Source organism: Gopherus evgoodei, chromosome 22, assembly GCF_007399415.2.
Source record: "Gopherus evgoodei ecotype Sinaloan lineage chromosome 22, rGopEvg1_v1.p, whole genome shotgun sequence".
In the NCBI taxonomy this organism is placed as follows: domain Eukaryota; kingdom Metazoa; phylum Chordata; order Testudines; family Testudinidae; genus Gopherus; species Gopherus evgoodei.
The window spans coordinates 7,629,845-7,649,366 of record NC_044343.1 but is presented as its reverse complement, the minus strand read 5'-3'; the positions used below and the strand labels follow the sequence as shown (position 1 = coordinate 7,649,366).

Genomic DNA, 19,522 nt, shown 5'->3' with positions numbered 1-19,522 from the left:
GCTGCATTTACACTTTGTTCTTAGGTTCCAGAGAACTGGTGTATTATAGGGAGGCTGAAGCTAGGATGAGTTGAATGGTTTTAATGCCATTAGAGAACCAAACAGTTGCCCATGAGGAATCGTTATTCAGCTACTGAACTGTCGCCCTTGTTTCTTTGCCCAGAGCAGGAGTCAACAGTTGAAACAATAAGAAATTCTCTTTAATCAGATAAGTGTTTAAATGATTGTGTTACATTGCTGTGGACGTTTGGTAAACTGATAATTGTCCCAACATGTACTGTGCACCAGAACCCAAGTGGTGCCCCCCATGTGTTCTTGGGGGGGAAAAGCCTTCAGAGAGACTCTCCAGCCAGTAGGAGCAGTCAAAGCAGAGACTGCTGCCCTGCAGGAGAGGATGTAAAAGGGGGCCCTGCTGGGCCACCCCTCCCTCAGCATCCCCACATCCCTAGAACTGTGCATGGGAGATCTTCCCACACACTGTGAGCGCAGGTGATGCTTCCCTTCCCCCACAATGTAGTCATAGAATCATAGAATCTCAGGGTTGGAAGGGACCTCAGGAAATATCTAGTCCAACCCCCTGCTCAAAGCAGGACCAATCCCCAACTAAATCATCCCAGCCAGGGCTTTGTCAAGCTGGACCTTAAAAGCCTCTAAGGAAGGAGATTCCACCACCTCCCTAGGTAACCCATTCCAGTGCTTCACCACTCTCTGAGTGAAAAGTTTTTCCTAATATCCAACCTAAACCTCCCCCACTGCAACTTGAGACCATTTCTCCTTGTTCTGTCTTCAGGTACCACTGAGAACAGTCTAGATCCATCCTCTTTGGAACCCCCTTTCAGGTAGTTGAAAGCAGCTATCAAATCCCCGGGGCCGGCGTTTCCATTTAGGCTACCTAGGTGGTCACCTAGGGCGCCAGGATTCGGGAGGGCGGCAGGCTGCTCCGGTGGACCTCCCACAGGCGTGCCTGCGGAGGGTCCACTGGGCCTGCGGCTCCGGTGGAGCATCCGCAGGCATGCCTGCGGCAGGTCCACCAGAGCTGTGGGACCAGCTTGGGGCAGCGAAATGGCTAGAGCCGGCCCTGCGCCTAGGGCGGCAAAAACCCTGGCGCCGCTCCTGCAAATCCCCCCTCATTCTTCTCTTCTGCAGACTAAACAATCCCAGTTCCCTCAGCCTCTCCTCATAAGTCATGTGCTCCAGCCTCCTAATCATTTTTGTTGCCCTCTGCTGGACTCTTTCCAATTTTTCCACATCCTCCTTGTAGTGTGGGGCCCAAAACTGGACACAGTGCTCCAGATGAGGCCTCACCAATGTCAAATAGAGGGGAATGATCAAGTCCCTCAGTCTGCTGGCAATGCCCCTACTTATACAGCCCAAAATGCCATTAGCCTTCTTGGCAACAAGGGCACACTGTTGACTCATATCCAGCTTCTCGTCCACTGTAATCCCTAGGTCCTTTTCTGCAGAACTGCTTCCTAGCCATTCGGTCCCTAGTTTGTAACAGTGAATGGGATTCTTCCGTCTGAAGTGCAGGACTCTGCACTTGTCCTTGTTGAACCTCATCAGGTTTCTTTTGGCCCAGTCCTCTAATTTGTCTAGTCTTGAGGAAACAATGCAGAGAGGAATCAACCAGAGGTTCCAGCTGTTCAGAGCAACTATAGAAGGAGCGAAACCAGGAGCCTGGAACACTGAAAGAATAACTTACAGTTTTGGCTGGGCATCGTCTGCCCTAGTTGATTGGCTGTTTTGATCTAAATCCTCTTCCCTCAGTCGCTTCACCTCAGCTCCATTCCACAGCTGCCCCTCTTACCCTCTGCTCCCTGCTCTGTTCCCCTCATCCCACTTCCCTTCAATGTCCCCTTGCCACTTGCTTTTCTTTTCATTTAGCTGATCATCCTATAACTACCTCTCCTGTTCTCCAAAAATAATGGCGCTAATACGACATTTCCTGTCATCGTGTTGTTCATTTGGCTTGTTATGCTCCTTTCCCCCACCCTGTACCTGTCTTGTCTATTTAAGTTGTAAGCTCTTCGTGGCGAGGACTGTCTACTACTGTGTTTGTACAGTGCCTAGCACAGTGGGGCCCCTCCATTTTTGGTTAGTCCTAAGGCACTACTGTAATAAACATGATTAATAATAATTGATTTCATTCCTTTTTCTACAGCAGTGTGTCTAAATGCGTTCCAATTCTGCTGGCTTAGTGTATAATGCATGAACTGCCATCTCCCCCAGCACGAATAATTCATCACAGCTATATAGCCCCAGTCTGGATTGAGAGAGGCCCATCTTTGATGAGAGAGAAGGCTCTTGCTGAAACTCAATCTTCTGTTTTGCAAGTGTCTGCTCAAAGCTCAAACCTGATCTATGGAAGTCTGACAGGATCACAGATTGGTTTTAATAACTTAGGCTTTTGAACAGTGCACTCTGTCATTGATACAAGATGTGAAGGAAATAGAAGTGTTTTCCTTCTCCATATAATCCTCTCAGCCTCATCTGACTTGAGCCCTGTGGGAGAATGGGCTTGTAGACTCTGGCTTCATGTGGCAATGGCAAATGGGCTGGCTAAGACTGAAAGGACCCACCAATGGCACTGGAGGACTGTTTTCATTCATGCCTTCTTAATATTTGGGCATGAGTCAAGTTTTTATTTTTACTGCACTTGTGCCATCTCAGATCAATTTCCTCTTCTGAGTAAAGAGTAATTTAAAATAGCAGAATTCCTACAGTGTCTGATATTTATAGTGCTCTACACCAACTAAGTTCTATGTAAGAATCAACTATTTAATCCTCCTCCTGTGTGAGGAAGGTTATTAAAAATGCACTTCACTAGACCTGGGGGGTTGGGAGGCATAAAGGAACCTAGGGAAGCCTCTCATTGACCTGTATGTTATCTGGAATACCTCTTAATTTTACTCTTCAGTGCAGTGGGGGACTGGAGCAGGGATACTGACTTCAGACTGGAAGGTGCTATTGTCATGTGAAAGGATATTTTGTCACAGCAAAGCCCTCTATGCTGTAAAGTTCCTGCTAGAATGGGCTGCTTCTCCTCTTCAAATTCATTTAAAAGAGCAACCAAAAAAAAAAAAAGAAAGGGGGAGAGGCTTCCAGATGAGGCCACCATCACAAATGGACAGATTTGTTTTGTTCTGCTGCAGGCATTTTGTTCTGCTCCATTCCAAGAGCAACAAGGGGGGTGAATGCGTTTTTCAGTGCCCAGTGAAGGGGACAGCTCTTGCAGGCTAGTTGGTACAGGATAAGAACATCTGTTAACGTATTGCCAGGCACTTAGTCGTCTCCCCCCACAGTGCATGTGCGTAATTCTGGCTAGCATTAATAAGAGTTACATACGCTGATTAAGGAGGAAATAGATCTCTTAATCTTTCTAGACTTTCTGCCAATAAACATTGCACTATGTTTCTTTCTGTGCTGCACTTCTACTCTGTTCTGCCCCCATGAAATGGCTGTTGGAAGTATAGGATAGTATTGTGGAGGGTTTTGGGGGTATTTTGGTAGGTTTTATAGGCATTTTAAGGTGCCTTACTAGTAAGAAGGCGGCTTCAGTTAGTGCTGATAAGTTGTACGGGTGAATCTGACCTAGTAGTCCTTAAAACTGGGACCCTGTCCAGAAGACAGAAGAATTGGAAATCTGTGAAATGTGAGTGCACTTTTATCTGACACACTGAACTGCTGATAACACAGGTTGAGGTTTTTCATTTTAATCCATAAGAATTTATTAAATTTCCTGTTGTGGAACAATGGATGGAGGCCTCTGTGTTAACTCCTCACTTGGAGAAGTGGTTTAATGCTGTGACTAAAGGGGCCAGCGTAGCCAGGAAGTTGTAGAAAATGTATAGCACAGGCAGCACTCTTTGGCTCTCCCCTCACAGGGACTTCACCCTCAAGTTGTACACCTTGTCCAAATCACTCTGTCGTCTCTGATATCAAAGGCTAGGGGGTGGGATCTTGTGCATGTAGGATAGACAGGATTGTATAGCCAGCCTGACAGTGAAAGAAGAATTATTTTGGCATTTTCTTTTTTATCCAAGCTAACTTCTGGTAAGGAAATGTCAGCATGTTCCTGTATGAAATGCCCTTTATATTGCCAAGAGTTACCAGGAGCACCAAGGTGGTCTTCTCTCCCTTGTGAATAATGGAAGGATCTTAATTTTCCTGGCCGGGAAAGTCAGGCTTTTTTTGTGGAGGAACATGTCATTCTCTCCCCCTGCCCCCACCCCATCTACACACACAGTTGTGACTGCTGGGTACCGAATACCCACCATTTTTTTTCTCATGGGTGCTCCAGCTTCAGAACATCCACAGAGTCTGTGGCTATGGTTTTCAGCAATGGATACTCTTTCTACCTCTTTCCTTCCTAAATAGGCAAAACTTCCTTCTGGATATGATAAGATACAGCTGAAGAGATCATAGAATCATAGAATCTCAGATTTGGAAGGGACATCAGGAGATCATCTAGTCCAACCCCCTGCTCAAAGCAGGACCAATTCCCAACTGCACAGGCTGCAGAACTTGTGTGTTCTGAGATGTAATTTAGAATTAGGAAATCCCAGCACAAGATGGTGCAAACTTTATTGGTGGGTAGTGGATTGAGTCTCCAGTAACCTGTGCCTTGGGGCCAGATTGCTTCCACTATAAAGGCTTATTCAATGGCAACCTGAATCCTGCATCAGAACTACTGTTGGCTCCACCTCCAGATACCTCTCATTATCATGAAATCTGTGAAGTGGCGATTTGGATGGCAAGAGGGTGGAACAAATTCTACTATTAGGCTGATGTCAATTGGAAGTAACTTCTGTGACTATGGATGTAACAAAGCAGATTGTGGCTCATTGTTGTCTTTGCATATATAAAATGCCTTGTAAAATGATGGTACTGTTGAGGTGGAGATGAAAGCTCTTGTTTAATCTAGAGGGCCGGCTTTTGGCAGTTTAGCTGCCTGTTACTGCAACAATAAGGTTCTTCTGTTTGTTAAATGGGGTATAATAAGACAAAGAAGGACTTCATGTAGTTGCAGGCCAGAGAAATCAAATGTACTCTTGCAAACATCTTAAATTTTTCTTGATGCTTTTAGGTCACATCACTTTTTCCACACAGGGCACCTCTCTTGGTTCTCTCTTTTTGCACCTGTTCCTATAGCAAGGCACCCTCTAATCTCCATTCCACCAATTATTATTGTAAATAAAGGAATTCATATGGATTCTTTAGTGTGTTACTTATGCTTATCCCACTCTTAAACAAGTTTTCCTTTCCGCCTTGTGCTTAAGGCCTCACTCATTTGGACCCCAGCTGAACAGCTGGGGATGGCTGTGAGCAAATACCATGTTAAAGAGGAAAAGGCTTCCTCCTTGTTCTGTGCTCCTTTCTTATGTTCACTGTGAATCACCAGGGAACATCTGATCTGTGTTCATGCTGTGCACATGTTAATTTCATTGAGATCTGTGTGTGCAGCTTGCAGAGCAATTTGCAGAGAGCCTAAGGGTGACTGTGCAGCCTGTACTGCAGTCACTTGTCCTGATCTTCCTCCTGTGATGGCTCCCACAAGATTGTATTTGACCACCTGTCTGCAGAGCTTATTTTTCCTTTGCCTTTATAATGTGGGTTTATTTGATGTCTGTGTATCTGTAATCTAGTTCTGTCATTACCTATTTACACTTTATTGTGGTTTTCTGAGCAGATACTCCCTAGTCTGTGTTTATCTTGTGCACTTGTGTGTTTCAATAAATGTCATTATTTGAAATCATTGACACTGCTGGTTAAAGATACTAAATTCCATCATCCATTGTCCCATAAAATGATCCATTAAAGATAAAACTGCAGACATTAAGGTTCTTTCCTCGGAACAAGGAACTCTCTGATCCGTGTGAGATCTTATCTCCAAAGCAAGTGTGTGTATTCATAATGTAAAAGATTCACAACAGAAGGGGGCAGACAGGGAGGCAGAGGTTTTCCTTTCCAGATGGTGATCCTCTGATGTTAAAAGATGGTTGCTTAAAGCAGATATTGTTCAGTTTCAGACAGTTTCGGATATCAGTGAGGAGAAGTAAGTGAATTGGGGCCTGCCTTTGGTGACTGAATTTATTACTTGGGTGGTGAAGGACTGTGAATTAATGGGGAAACCTGGAGCAGTTGCAGTGTTTCTAATTCATTCTTAAGTTGGCCTTAACTTGCAGACCAAATGTTGACACTATTTGGACAACTATTATAAATATTCTCCTAGCCTTCCTAGTAAGGGCAAAAATACTGTTTGTGCTTTGCGAGACCCACTAAGGTTAGTTTTTTTATTTTTATTTTTTATTTTTTTGTTTTAAAATAAAGGTGACCAACAAAGGATTTTAAAAATATTAGGCTTGTGCTCTCCCTCCTCCTAGCTCTCTCCCCCCACTTTTCATTATGGATAAAGGCCAGAAAAGTGGATTTGTTTGTTATCTTCTATTTCTTCCCCCACCCTCCCCCATTAGAAACAGGAGTATGACATTTGGTTTTCATGGATGACTGGGGGTGGGAGGGAGGGATATCTGTGAATGTGGTGATATGAATCTTCAACAGAGACACCCGTTTCCCAGTATGTTAGGTAGTTGTAGGAGTTAAGAAAAACACAAATTAAAAATCTGGCTAAAAGTTCCTTCCTCTCTCAATTGCTTAAGGATTAGCCTCCCACCCCAAGCTGTTAGAAATTCAAGATTTTCTGCTCTGAAAGACACTTTTGACTGAAGAACTAAGAAAACAATACCAGAGTCAATAGTGAAAGCTGAGCAATTGAGAAAATAATGGATTTTTAGTTGTTTAAAACTTCAGATTCCAAGACCATAACGACCATTGGGATCATCTGCCTTGATCTCCTATATAACACGTGACATCAAATTTTCCTAAAATAATTCCTAGAACAGATCTTTTAGAAAAACACATGATCTTGATTTAAAAATGGTAATAACAGAGACTCCACCGTGACCCTTAGTAATTGTTCCAATGATTAGTTACCCTCACTGTCAAAAATTGACACCTTATTTCCAGCCAGAATTGGTCTAGCTTAACTTCCAGCCCTTGGATCGTGTAATACGTTTCTCCACTAGATTGAAGAGCCTATTATTAAATATCTGTTCCCCATATCTTTACTTATAGACTGTAATCAAGTCACCCCTTAACTTTCTCTTTATTAAGCTAAATAGCTTGAGCTCTCTGAGTCTCACTATTCTAAGACATATGTTTAAATCCTGGAATCATTCTTGTGTCAATTCTCTGAACTCTCTCCAGTTTATCAACATTCTTCTTGAATTGTGGGCACCACAACTGGACAGTGTATTCTAAGTGAAGTTACACCAGTGTCAAATAGAGAGATAAAATTACCTCTCCACTCCTACATGAGATCCTGTTTTTGTGTTTAAAACCAATTTAACGCAACACTTAAACATTTTGGAGAAAGGACATCTTTGTTAAAGGTTCAGAGCTCCTGCCCATTCATTTTAGGTGGTAGAGGATGTGTAGTTTTGACCTCTGTGACCTCTCCCACCAAGGAGCTCTTCAGCAAAAGTTAGGGAAGAAGTGGCTTGACATTCCTCATACTTCTAATGTTAACCTTCCCCTACCCCCCCCCCCAAAAAAAAAAAAAAACACCACAAATACAAAACAAGCAACCCAATAAATATCCCCCAAAACCGTGACAGGCAACCTTTTTCATTATAAGGAAGCAAAAAGCGCACAGGCCTGTTTCCGCCCCTGCCCTGGTTGTCCTTCTGAGTTTGGGAGTACTGAGTGTGTATACAGGTGGAGTGTCTGGCTTATGGAGAGGAAGATGGTGGGCATGTCTAATATCTCACCACCTTCACTGTTTTATTAGGAGGTGGTCTTGACTAATTTTGAACGCTAACTTGGATCTGTTTTCCTGGACTGGAAAAAATAGGACTAACCATATAGTTTTGAGTAGGAGGAAATTAGAGACTTGAACCATTTTGGAGGGCGAAGGGATAACTTGTATACCTTAGATGAAGGAGCAATTAATTTGTTTTATGTAAATGACTAGACAATGGTTGCAAACTATCCTAGAGTAAAAAGAACAGAAGTACTTGTGGCACCTTAGAGACTAACAAATTAATCTGAGCATAAGCTTTCATGGGCTACAGCCCACTTCATCGGATGCATAGAATGGAACATATAGTAAGGAGATATATATACATACAGAACATGAAAAGATGGAAGTAGCTATATCAACTCTAAGAGGCTAATTAATTAAGATGAGCTATTATCAGCAGGAGAAAAAAAACTTTTGTAGTGATAATCAAGATGTCCAATTTTAGACAGTTGACAAGAGGTGTGAGGATACTTAACATGGGGAAATAGATTCAATCTGTGTAATGACTCAGCCATTCCCAGTCTCTACTCAAGCCTAAGTTAATGGTATCTAGTTGGCATATTAATTCAAGTTCTGCAGTTTCTCATTGGAGTCTGTTTTTGAAGCTTTTCTGTTGCGAAATTGCCACCTTTAAGTCTGTTACTGAGTGACCAGTGAGGTCCAAGTGTTCTCCTACTGGTTTTTGAATGTTATGATTCCTGATGTCATATTTGTGTCCATTTATTCTTTTGCGTAGAGACTGTCTGATTTGGCCAATGTATCCTTAATGAACAGAAGAGGTTTCTGTTCTTGCTCTGATGCCTTGACATATGTTCTCTTCTATCAGTATAATAAATGCTTCACTTAAAAAAGATACTCAACCTTCAAGCTCTAGCATGAATGTAGATTTGTGGGGGTAGAGAGCAGCTGGGAAACTGGTTTGTAAATAGCTCAGTAATCTGTAGGGCCCTGCCAAATTCGCGGTTGATTTTGGTCAATTTTATGGTCATAGGATTTTAAAAAATGTAAATTTCATGATTTCAGCTATTTAAATCTGAAATGTCACGGTGTTGTAATTGTAGGGGTCCTGACCCAAAAAGGAGTTGGGGGATAGGGGTCACAAGGTTATTATAGGTGGGGTTGCAGTACTGCTACCCTTACTTCTGTGCTGCTGCTGGTGACAGCACTGCATTCAGAGCTGGGCAGCTGAAGGCAGAGCTGCCGCCAGCAGCAGCACAGAATTAAGGATGGCATGGTATGGCATTGCCACCCTTACTTCTGCACTGTTGCTGGCGTGGTGTTGCTTTCAGAGCTGGGCACCTGGCCAACAGCTGCCACTTTCCAGCTGTCCAGCTCTGAAGGCAGTGCAGAAGTAAGGGTGGCAATGCCACCACCTCACCCCGATAAAATAACTTTATGACGCCCCTGCAACTCCCTTTTGGATCAGGACCCCCAATTTGAGAAACGCTGGTCTCCTCCATGAAATCTGTATATTATAGGGTAAAAGCACACACAAGCCCAGATTTCACCGGCCGTGATGTGTTTTTCATGGCCATGAATTTGGTAGGACACTACCAGTAGGTGGTGGTGTTTCATTGTGGCTACTACTGTATATAAATGTTCTTGATTGATCAAAGGATTTTCTTAAGGGCATTGTTGTTGCTATCAGGGCTATAGGCATGGAGGTTAGGGTTCAGATTATGCATTTGTGGACACACTTTTATGTTTTGTGGAGATTGAAATAATGGCTTTCCATTCTGCCTGTCACCTGGGAGGGATAGGCTGGCATTTGAATCTGCTAAGGGTCATTATTTTTGGCATGAGTAAATCTGCTTTGAAGACAGATAACTAACCCTCAGCTTGATGCGTGGTCTTAGGCATTTTAAATGTGGTGTTCTATTTTGTTTCCATTCCTTATTTCAGTAATTATATCTTGTTAAACTGTGTGGGGCCTATTTGTCCAGACCTTGTGCAGACACTGTGAAATTAACTTTCTTACCCTCCAACATGAGTTGTACTGAAGTGACACTTTCAAAAGCCTTGCAGTTGAACGTCCTGCCTGTGGTGCCCATTCTGTTGAAGTAAAAGGGGGCATGAAGATTTAGTAAGGTAATTGATGCTTAATTGCTCGATGTTGAAGGGAGACTGGAAATCTGACATGCTGTGGGGGTAGATGAGGTATGGTATCTAATCTAGCTGATATTTTGCATCTATAAGAGGTACAACTGTATCAAGAAAAGGTCTGGAAGCTTCAAAAGAAGCTTGGATGGAGGGAAGAGATGGCCTGTTGCTCTGTAGAAGCTAGGGAATTGCTTCAAGTGGAAGCAGTTAAGTTTAAAGAAGGAGACCCCAGTGGAGAGGGCATGAACAGGCTGAGTGCCTGAGCCAGCTTTGTTCTGATATGGAGAAGTTTTTAATAGCTTGCAGTGACTGGGAACAAGAAAAAATTAAAATTTCTTCCTTTTCCCCCTGCCCCAAAGCAGCAGCCTTGAGGGTAGAATATAGGCTAGATTGGAAAGTCCCTTTAGGAACACCTGATGCTAGAAGTAAAAGTGAATCCCCTGCTGTTATCTTCTAATGGCTTCTGAACTGGTCCTTGTACCCCAAAATGGTTGGTCTATGCCTGTTTCATGACACGTGCATTTAATTTTTAATTTGCAAGGCATTTGCTTATTTATTTTCCTTGTTCCTGATGATAATTCTAAGCCATTAGAGGGGAAAATTGTATTCAAAAATGCTGTTTCACACTTTATTTGTTTGATGATTTAGAGTGATAGAAAACAGCACATTTCCTGGCTTTTATAGTATGATAATTATTCACATCTATCAAGCCATTCCAGGGGAATAAACAAAACACTAAGAAAATTACACTATTAATAGCATCCTCCATCGCAAATATGCAGGATCTTTTTCATGCTTTCATCTTAAGGATAGAAAGGGGATTGTCCAGTTAAACTCTCTCTCTAAAGGGGGAAAAAATCCACCTCTCTGTGGAAATGACTGTCTAACACAACTTCAGCATTTGATTGAGCACCTTCTGAACCTGAGATCCTGAATTTTTTTGTCAATAAATGAGACCAGAATCAAGTTTTGGAGAGACCCTATGACTCTGAAGACCACGTTAGAAAGAGCTTTAATAAAAAATTCTGGAATCCGGAAGCAATGGTTGGGAGGAGATCTCTCTCATCTTGCTATACCGGGTAAAACTGAGACCATTTCAGTGATCCCTTTTGAGTCCCCTCAGATGTCTTCTCAGTAGCAGAATCAGTCTGTAAAAAGGGATTGTTCTTATTGAGGGTTATTAAAATAGTTTATCTGCCACCATCCCTTCTGTTTAATTTTGAAGCTGTTCAGTGCAGAGTGGAAAATCCTTGCTCCCTAATCTGTAATGGTTCAGTGTAGCATCATATCAAGGTTAGATCAACGTTAGGCTGATTGTTCCCTTACCTTTTGGTTGTACTCAGTGTGAGCTATTCACAATGCTGCTTCTGTCAATAGTGAAGCATCAGATAATTGTCAAGAATGATACTTCCTGCTGATTATAGCTCAGCTCAGGATCCTTTCAGGATACCAGGGATTCTTTTGGTCAGATAAACTAAAAATCTCAGTACCTGACTGATGAAGTGGGCTTTAGCCCATGAAAGCTTATGCTCAGATAAATTTGTTAGTCTGTAAGGTGCCACAAGTACTCCTTGTTCTTTTTGTCTTCCCCTTGTAAATCTGCTTTTTGTCTATCTGTCTGATTTTTTTAAATAAATTCAACGATGTTCATAACTAGAGGGGTAGAAAAAATACTCAGGAGGAGAGAATTACACTGCATAGTGAACTGGAGAGATCAGAACAGTGAGAGCTGCAAACAACAAGGAAAGAGTCAGTACTAACAACTGTAAATACTTATCAGTGAAGGAAAATAAACAGTACAGATACAAAATAGTGAAGTTTTCACCAAGCAGCTATAACCACTGCATTAAAGCAGGTTTATTTTGGTCTTGTTTATTTACGACTGTACGCTATTTTTAATTTTCCCTGTAACTTGGTGCTACAGTTGCTAGAGGAAAGATGTGGGATTGTGAGAAGCATAATAAGTCAAGAGGGTAAGGTGAAACTTAGGCTTTATCTACACTGCCAAGTTGTCGACACAACTTTTGTCTTTCACGGGAGCTTAAAAAAGCCTCCCCACCCCCGGAAAGACACAAGTTTTTTGCTGTGTGAATGCCGCTTTGTTGGCAGGAGTGCTCTCCTGCCAACAAACTGAATGCCGCTTGCGGGGGAGGAAGTATTTTGTCCACAAAAGTGATGACAAAGTGCTGACGAGCGTTTACACACTATGACTTTTAGCGACAAGACTGTGTCGACATAGCCCTGTCCTTAAGTCCCTTGGGGCAGGGAATATATCTCTTGTGTGTTCAAGACCTTGTACAATGGGGTTCTGGTCTCTGATGGGGCCTGTAGGCATTATAACAATACAAATAGTAAGCTCTAAGGAAGAATAGGGAATAACTACAACTCCAGAGATATTTACATAAAAAAGGAACCGATATGTACAAGAAAACTACTAAAATTTGTTTCAAAACTTCAGAGACTAGACAGTTCAGAGAAATGGTAATGGGTAGAATCTTGTATCTCAGGGTGAGCAGTGAAATGCTGCTCCAGGCCAATGGGAGCTGCAGGAACCGGTGCGGGCCGAGGGACGTACTGGCCACCTCTTTCAGCAGCTCCCATTGGCCTGGAGCAGGGAACCGCAGCCACCGGGAGCCGCGATCGGCTGGACCTGTGGACATGGCAGGTAAACAAACTGGTCTGGCCTGCCAGAGGCTTTCCCTACACAAGTGGCACAACAAGTTTAGGAAACGCTGATCCAGAGAATTATAGTCCAGTCAGCCTGACTTTGATACCGGGAAAGATACTGGAACAAGTTTTTAAAAAATCAATTTGTAAGCGCTTTGAGAATAATAGGGTTATAAGTAATAGCCAGTGTTGATTTTGTTAAGAACAAATCATGCCAAACCAACCTAATTTCCACCTTTGACAGGGTTACTGGCCTAGTGGATGGGGAGGGAGGGAACCTCTAGACACACTATATCTTTATTTTTAGTAAGACTTTAAACATTGTCTCACAACATTCTTATAACAAACTTGTGAAATGTGACCTAGATGAAATTATTGTAAGGCGGGTGCAGAACTTATTGAAAGAGTGTAGTCAGAGGAGTTATCAATGGTTTGCTGTCAAAACTGGGGGATACATCTAGTGGGGTCCCACAGGATCTGTCCAGTACTATTCTATGTTTTGATTAATGACTTGGATAAAGGAGTCAAGAGTGTCCTCGTAAAATATGCAGATAACACCAAAGTAGGAAGGGCTGCTAGGACTTTGCAGGACAGGATTAGAATTCAAAATGACCGTCACAAATTGGAAAATTGGTTTGATATGAACTAGATGAAATGCAAATAAAAAACAAAATACTACGTTTAGGAAGGAAAAATCAAATGAACAACTATAAAATTGGGGATAACTGTCTAGGCGGTAGTACTGCTGAAGGGGGTGTGGAGGTTATAGTGGATCACAAATAGAATATGAGCTAACAATATGATGCAGTTGTGAAGTCTATTATCATTCTCAGGTGTATTAATAGGATTGTTGTGTATATAAGACCACGGGGGTAATTGACCTGCTGTACTCAGCAATGCTGAGGGCTCATTTGGAGTGTTGTACCATTCTTTAAGAAAGATCTGGAGTTTGTCCGGCTTGTCCACAGGAGAGCAACACAAATGATAAAAGGTTTAGAAAACGTGCCCTATGGTAAAAGATTTAAAAAACTGCATGTTTAGTCTTGAGAAAAGACGAGTGAAGTGTGACCTGAAAATAGTCTTCATATACGTTAAGGGCTGTTATAAAGATGATGGTGATCATGTCCACTGAAGGTAGGACAAGAAATAATAGGATTACTTTGCATCAGGGGAGATTTAAGTTAGATATTAGCAAAATTTTTCTAACTATATGGATAGTGAAGCAATGGAATATGCTTCCAAGAGAGGTTGTGGAATCCCTGTCATCAAGAGGTTTTTAAGAACAGGTTAGACACACCTGTCAGGGATGGTCTAGGTCCTGCCTGTGCATGGGGCTGGACTAGATGATCTTTCAAGATCCCTTTCAGCCCTACATTTCTATGATTCTGTTAGATTGCACACTGCTTTTAAGGGAACCAGTTCCCTTAATTGTCAGTGCAGGACTCTATCTGTTGACAAATCTTATTCCTGAAAGAAGCACATATTCAGAGCTCCAACAGTTTATTTGGTGTTACTTTTGATTAGAGGATTTTGAGAGACCCTTCCTGTCTGTCTTTAAGAAGCTCTCTTGCTGTCTGCATCTGCCCATAATAGAATTGGCTAGTTCAGTGGCCAGAAGAGGCATGTAATTTCAACTCATGATTGGTATATGTGGCTTGCAGAGGAAGACATAGGTTGTCCTCCATTTCATTAAGGGAATGGAATTGTCCCTGTTCTGGGAAAGGTCTAGACACAAAGACATTATGCTAAGTACACTTACTTATTTTCATATCTTCAGTGAGAGTTGCTTTAGGACCCACAAGTTGCCAACATAAAAAAACAGGCCCTTTTTGGTCTGAAATAAATGGCCATCTCTTACTGTTAACCTGTGTGCCCTACAAGATGTTTCTATAGAGGGGTGGAGGCAACGATCCGCCAAAGCAGAAAACTAGAGAGATGATAGTGTTATCTCTCAAAACTTGCTGCGACCACTTATTGGTCGGATGAATAAATCCTGCAGTGCTGAAGGGTTTTGGAGCAGCAAGCAGAAGCTGTGGCTATGTCTACACTTAAAACAGTACAGCAGCAGCACTGTAGCTGCATTGCTGTAGCACTTTAGTATAGACACTTAGGCTGTGTCTGCACTACAGCCAGGATTGAGGCTCTGAGATGGATCCACCGGCAGTCGTTTTAGCGGGTCTAGTGAAGACCTGCCAAATCGACAGCAGATTGCTCTCCAGTCGAACTCTGTCCTCTACCCCCAACAAGAGTGAGGTAAGTCGACGGGAGGGTTTCTTCTGTCGACCGCCCGCAGTGTACACTTTGCAGTAATTCTACCTAAGTTATATCGACTCCAGCTGCGTAGCGTAGGTCGACTTATTGAAATGTTGTAGACAAAGCCTTATTACAGCAATGGGAAGGTAGGTAATCTACCTCCCCAAGAGGCTGTAGCTAGGTTGATGGAAAAATTCTTCCATTGACCCAGTTCTGTCTACAGCGGGGGTTACGTTAGCTTAACTTCGTCTCTCAGGGGGTGGACTTTTCACATCCCTGAGAGAGACCAGCATGCCAACGTAACTTTTCAGTGTAGACCAGCCTTATGTTTCTGGGCAGTTGACATCTCCCTTTGTTTTGACACCTCATCCTGAAGTTAATGAATTAGTATTTTGATTTTCATGACATTTTGATGTTTTAACCTGAGGACAAACATCAAAGTTATCTGTCTCTCAGCATGAGAACTAGAGTGCTTTAAATGTGAAATTACATTACTGTTTAGCACTAAGTAGAAATCTCCAAGTGTTAAAGTGGTGCATGAGCCATGAGGAAGAGGATCATGGACAGAAAGTAATCCTGTTGTACCTGCAGAGATGGTGTATAGTAAAGCATCTGTCTTGGAAATTAAAAATGTTTTGTTGTTGAGCAGAGTCCAAGCTATGGGTACAGTACCTGAAAGAGGTTACAGCAGCTGCTATTGAACGGTAGTGTTTTTTTTTCCAGCTACTTTTGTCAAAGATTTTATCCCTAAAGCAATTTCCATTTTTCATAGTGCTAGCTACGTGAATGCAGGAGGATAATAGGCTTTGTTAGCTCAAATCTACACAGTACTTACAGTTGAAAGGAAAAGTTTTCCTCCTTTTTGGTCTTAAAACAGAGTTGGCCAGATTCCTGCTACAAACACATCAGTGCAACCCTACTGAATTCATTGGGATTGTGTTGGATGTAACTGAAGGCAAAATTTAGCCTACTTTTAATTCCACTCTGTGACTGATTTTGTTGCTTGCCAAGAGTAAATCTGTAAGATGGCACAGCACCTCTTCTTTGCAGTAGTCTGATCAGGATCAGGACCAGCGCTAGGGGTGTGAGCGTCCTAGGCATACGGCCATTTCGCCGCCCCGCGTGCTGGTCCCCCGGCTCCGCAGTCCTGCCTGCGGACGGTCGGCTGCTCCCACGTGCCTGCGGGAGGTCCACTGCAGCCGTGCGAGCAGCTGACTGTCTGCAGGCACGACTGCGGCAGCTCCACTGGAGCCGCGGACCAGCGGACCCTCCGCAGGCACCACTGCGGCAGCTCCACCGGATCCGCCTGCCGCCCCCTCCGGCAAAATGCCGCCCCCTAATAATGCTGGCGCCCTAGGCAATTGCCTAAGCCGCATAAATGCAAGCGCCGGCCCTGATCAGAATAAAAAGTTTTATAAATTTTGAACCAATTGTTGCACTGTGTGCTCCTGTGAGTTTTGTGGTGGTGGCGGTGGGATGTTGACCTATAGATTTTTACACTAGTTTTTTGAGCACACTGGAAATTCAGTTCTCCTGTATTCCTATCTAAGCAACCCTTATTCATGCTCTCCATGGACTCAGCTCAGCTTCTTGCAGTCTGCAGTTTAAGATAACACAACGACCATGTGTCAATGTATTAAACTTTTAACATCCTCTGGATTCAATTAATCTTATCTTTACAACTCCCAGTTACAGGCACTAATTAAGTGAAAGTAGCATTGTAGACTGGGGATATTACATTAATCAGCAGCAGCCTTGTAGACATAAATTAGTTCTTTCCCAATCCTTCATTGTTTTCCCAGAAGAAATGGAATGTTTCATTTCCCATATTTAAGGGACATTAATCCCACAAAGGAGTTTTGGATTAGGATTATTTTTATCACTTTTATGTAAGTGATAAATGGCCATTTAAAAATAAAAGCTACTAGCTTTATCCAAGACAAATTAAATTGTATAATTATCAAACAATTTCAAGTGCTGTCAAAAGGTACTGGGAGCACATTAATATCTTATTCTGTAACATTAAATGCTGCATGGTGTTTTTCTTGTTGTATTTATTTTATTTATTTTAAAAGCTGCCAGTTTAAATCATCTTAGAGGCTAAATCTTGAAGCACTGCCTGTTATCCTCCCTCCATTAGATCATGCACCTCCAGATTGCTATATGCGGAAATTCACTTTGGTTTCATACAAAGAGAGTTTGAAATATAACTTTCCCCCTGTTATTCTTTGCAGTCTGGATATATGACTCTTAGAACTGAGGAACAATATGAAGGGGACTGGCCTCTAGAAGAAATGTAGGCTTTCTAATGTAATTGAGAGTCCTCATAATAGGTAGAACTGGTAACACTGCTTAGTAGGATTGCCCAACTCTTCCTATCATAGGACGCAGTTTTCAGTTGCCTGTAATTTTGCCAAGCTTTAAGCAGCATAGGCAACTGAAATTGTGGCACTTTGATTTCTAAATGATTGACTTTGTGACTGTGACCTTAATGTTCTTTTAATGTTTTTGGTGGTAGTTCAGATATTAAGAATCTATTGTGGCCCTCTCTGCCCCTTTCCCAAGAGATGAGATAAGATTCTGCATCTTTGCAAAGAGAGGAGAGGCCCATTTCTAGCTTTGTGTAGCCATTGATGATATTTGGCTAAGGAACAGGTACTTAGAACTGAACCATCCTCTCTTCTGTTTGAATAGAGGATTTTGTAACCCTTGGGACAATCTCTCAGATCAAAAATAAGCATATAAATTACTGGACTTCTGTCCCATATGTTCTGCTGAGCTTTTGCCTATGTTGAGTGCCTAGATACTACTTCGATAAAGGCCATATAAATTCATAAAGTAGAGATTTAGCCTGGAGCTTCTTATCAGTTAAGTTCAATTTTATCTTGTATGCAACTTTTCTACCAAAGACAATTTAATTCATTCTCCATACTTGTTTACTCCTGAGCTTTGCTGCATTGTATCACCATTTTACCTCATTAAATCTCATTTAAAACCTTTCTCTTCTAGTTTATGAATCACTCTCTGTGACATGTTATGATGCTACATAATAATAATACTGCAGAAAAAAAGAACTCGTATAAAGTTGCCAAGAACTTCAGCTCCTCCAGTTACAATCTAGCTTTCCTCCTAGAATTGTATTCATGTTTTTATCAATACCTTTCACACTTCTACATTTTTTTGTTTGTATGTCCTCCTTTCGTTTGCAGATTGGGGCTGAACTGTAGTAGGGATGACATTTGCCCCATCTGGTTCCATTCTGAGGCTGTATTCTTGATTTGAGATATGGCATTTATTTTCCTTACAAGTGTTTTGTTTTTTCCCTAGGTATGCCATACCACCAGAACACGGCAAGCGATTGGAACGCCTGGCAAAAGGTAAGCTTTAGCTGCTGCTTTGTTAATGTTGCTGTTGCTGAGACTGAGTATAATTTAGAGCTGCTCAATGAATTTGCATTGGCTGTACTAGACCCAGAGTCATGGCTGTTGAGGGCTGAAACCTTGTTGTCTCATCACTATTTCTGTAAACAGTAAACACTGGTGCAGCTGGCTTTTCATGGCTACACTCTCCTGACCTACCAAGGCCAGACTAAAACTGATGAAAAAAACTTTCATTTTGAGCTTTTGAGACCAAACCACTCTGTTGTCCTGGGCATGAATTTCAGTCAGAAACCCATCTTGCATCTCCGTGTGCAATTGATACCATGTTAAAGCCTGCCTCGGTGAGATGAGAGCTCTACTGATCCCTTTATGTGGAGGACCATCACTAGAGCATCTGTGGCAGCTTGCCTTCCCCTACTGCTGAAGGAGAGTATTGTAGCATTTTTTTAGCGGCCCTCATAAGTCTGTTAAATACAAACTGCATTTGTATGGATTGTTGCGGAGCATTTTTAATTTAAAAAAAGTGCTTACAAACTCAGTAATGGTGGATACAGGGGCTATAATTATTGGAGTTCTCTCTTCATGATGTATGTAATGACATGCATACTCTCTTTGGTGGCATTCCTGTTACTAGAGGGCTGTTTACTGGATAGATTGTGTCTCTCCTTATAATAAACTTCATGTTAAAAAATAAAAAGATACGGGGACACAACCATGGCTAACTGCAACAATGGGGTGCGCTCTTCCTGAGCGGGCTATGGTCTAGAGCCAGTTATTTTCATCTGATCAAAAATAAGGGAACAGAACGGGGAAGGGTAGCAAGGAATAGGGTTTGATATAGCCAAGTGATATTTAGGTATAAGTTTTCTCCAGTGCATTGTGGAGTCAGAGTTCATACATCGACAGAGCTGGGTCCCACTAACTAAGCACTGTATCCTTTCAATTTAATAGGTCTTTCCCAGCCAAGTACCACATAGTAACCTTATGCCTAATACCATGAAAAGAGTTCCCTTCATGTTCTGCTCTTAAATGTGTACTCTAGTCCTCCCAGTAACAGTTCATTCAGTTTTCCACTCTTTTTAAAATCATTTAAAAGAGAAAGGTAGAACAGATGAGAAATGTTGGACAGTTTAATATGTAAAGAAAAGAGGACATGTAACAGTGATGTCTGCAACGTGGTCACAGAATTCTTAAAGGATAGCATCCTATCACATTTATTCTGTATGACTTAGATCTGAAAGGCCTTTGCTGATGCAATCCC

The 19,522-nt window shown here is 42.1% G+C and overlaps 1 protein-coding gene across 1 annotated transcript in view; it reads left to right on the top strand.

The window, feature by feature from the left end:
* Positions 1-19,522, top strand: part of KDM4B (lysine demethylase 4B) — a 168,234-nt gene that overhangs the window by 58,080 nt on the left and 90,632 nt on the right. Inside the window, 1 exon segment of the mRNA XM_030540250.1 lies at positions 18,209-18,258. Coding sequence (XP_030396110.1) covers positions 18,209-18,258 — 50 coding nt within the window.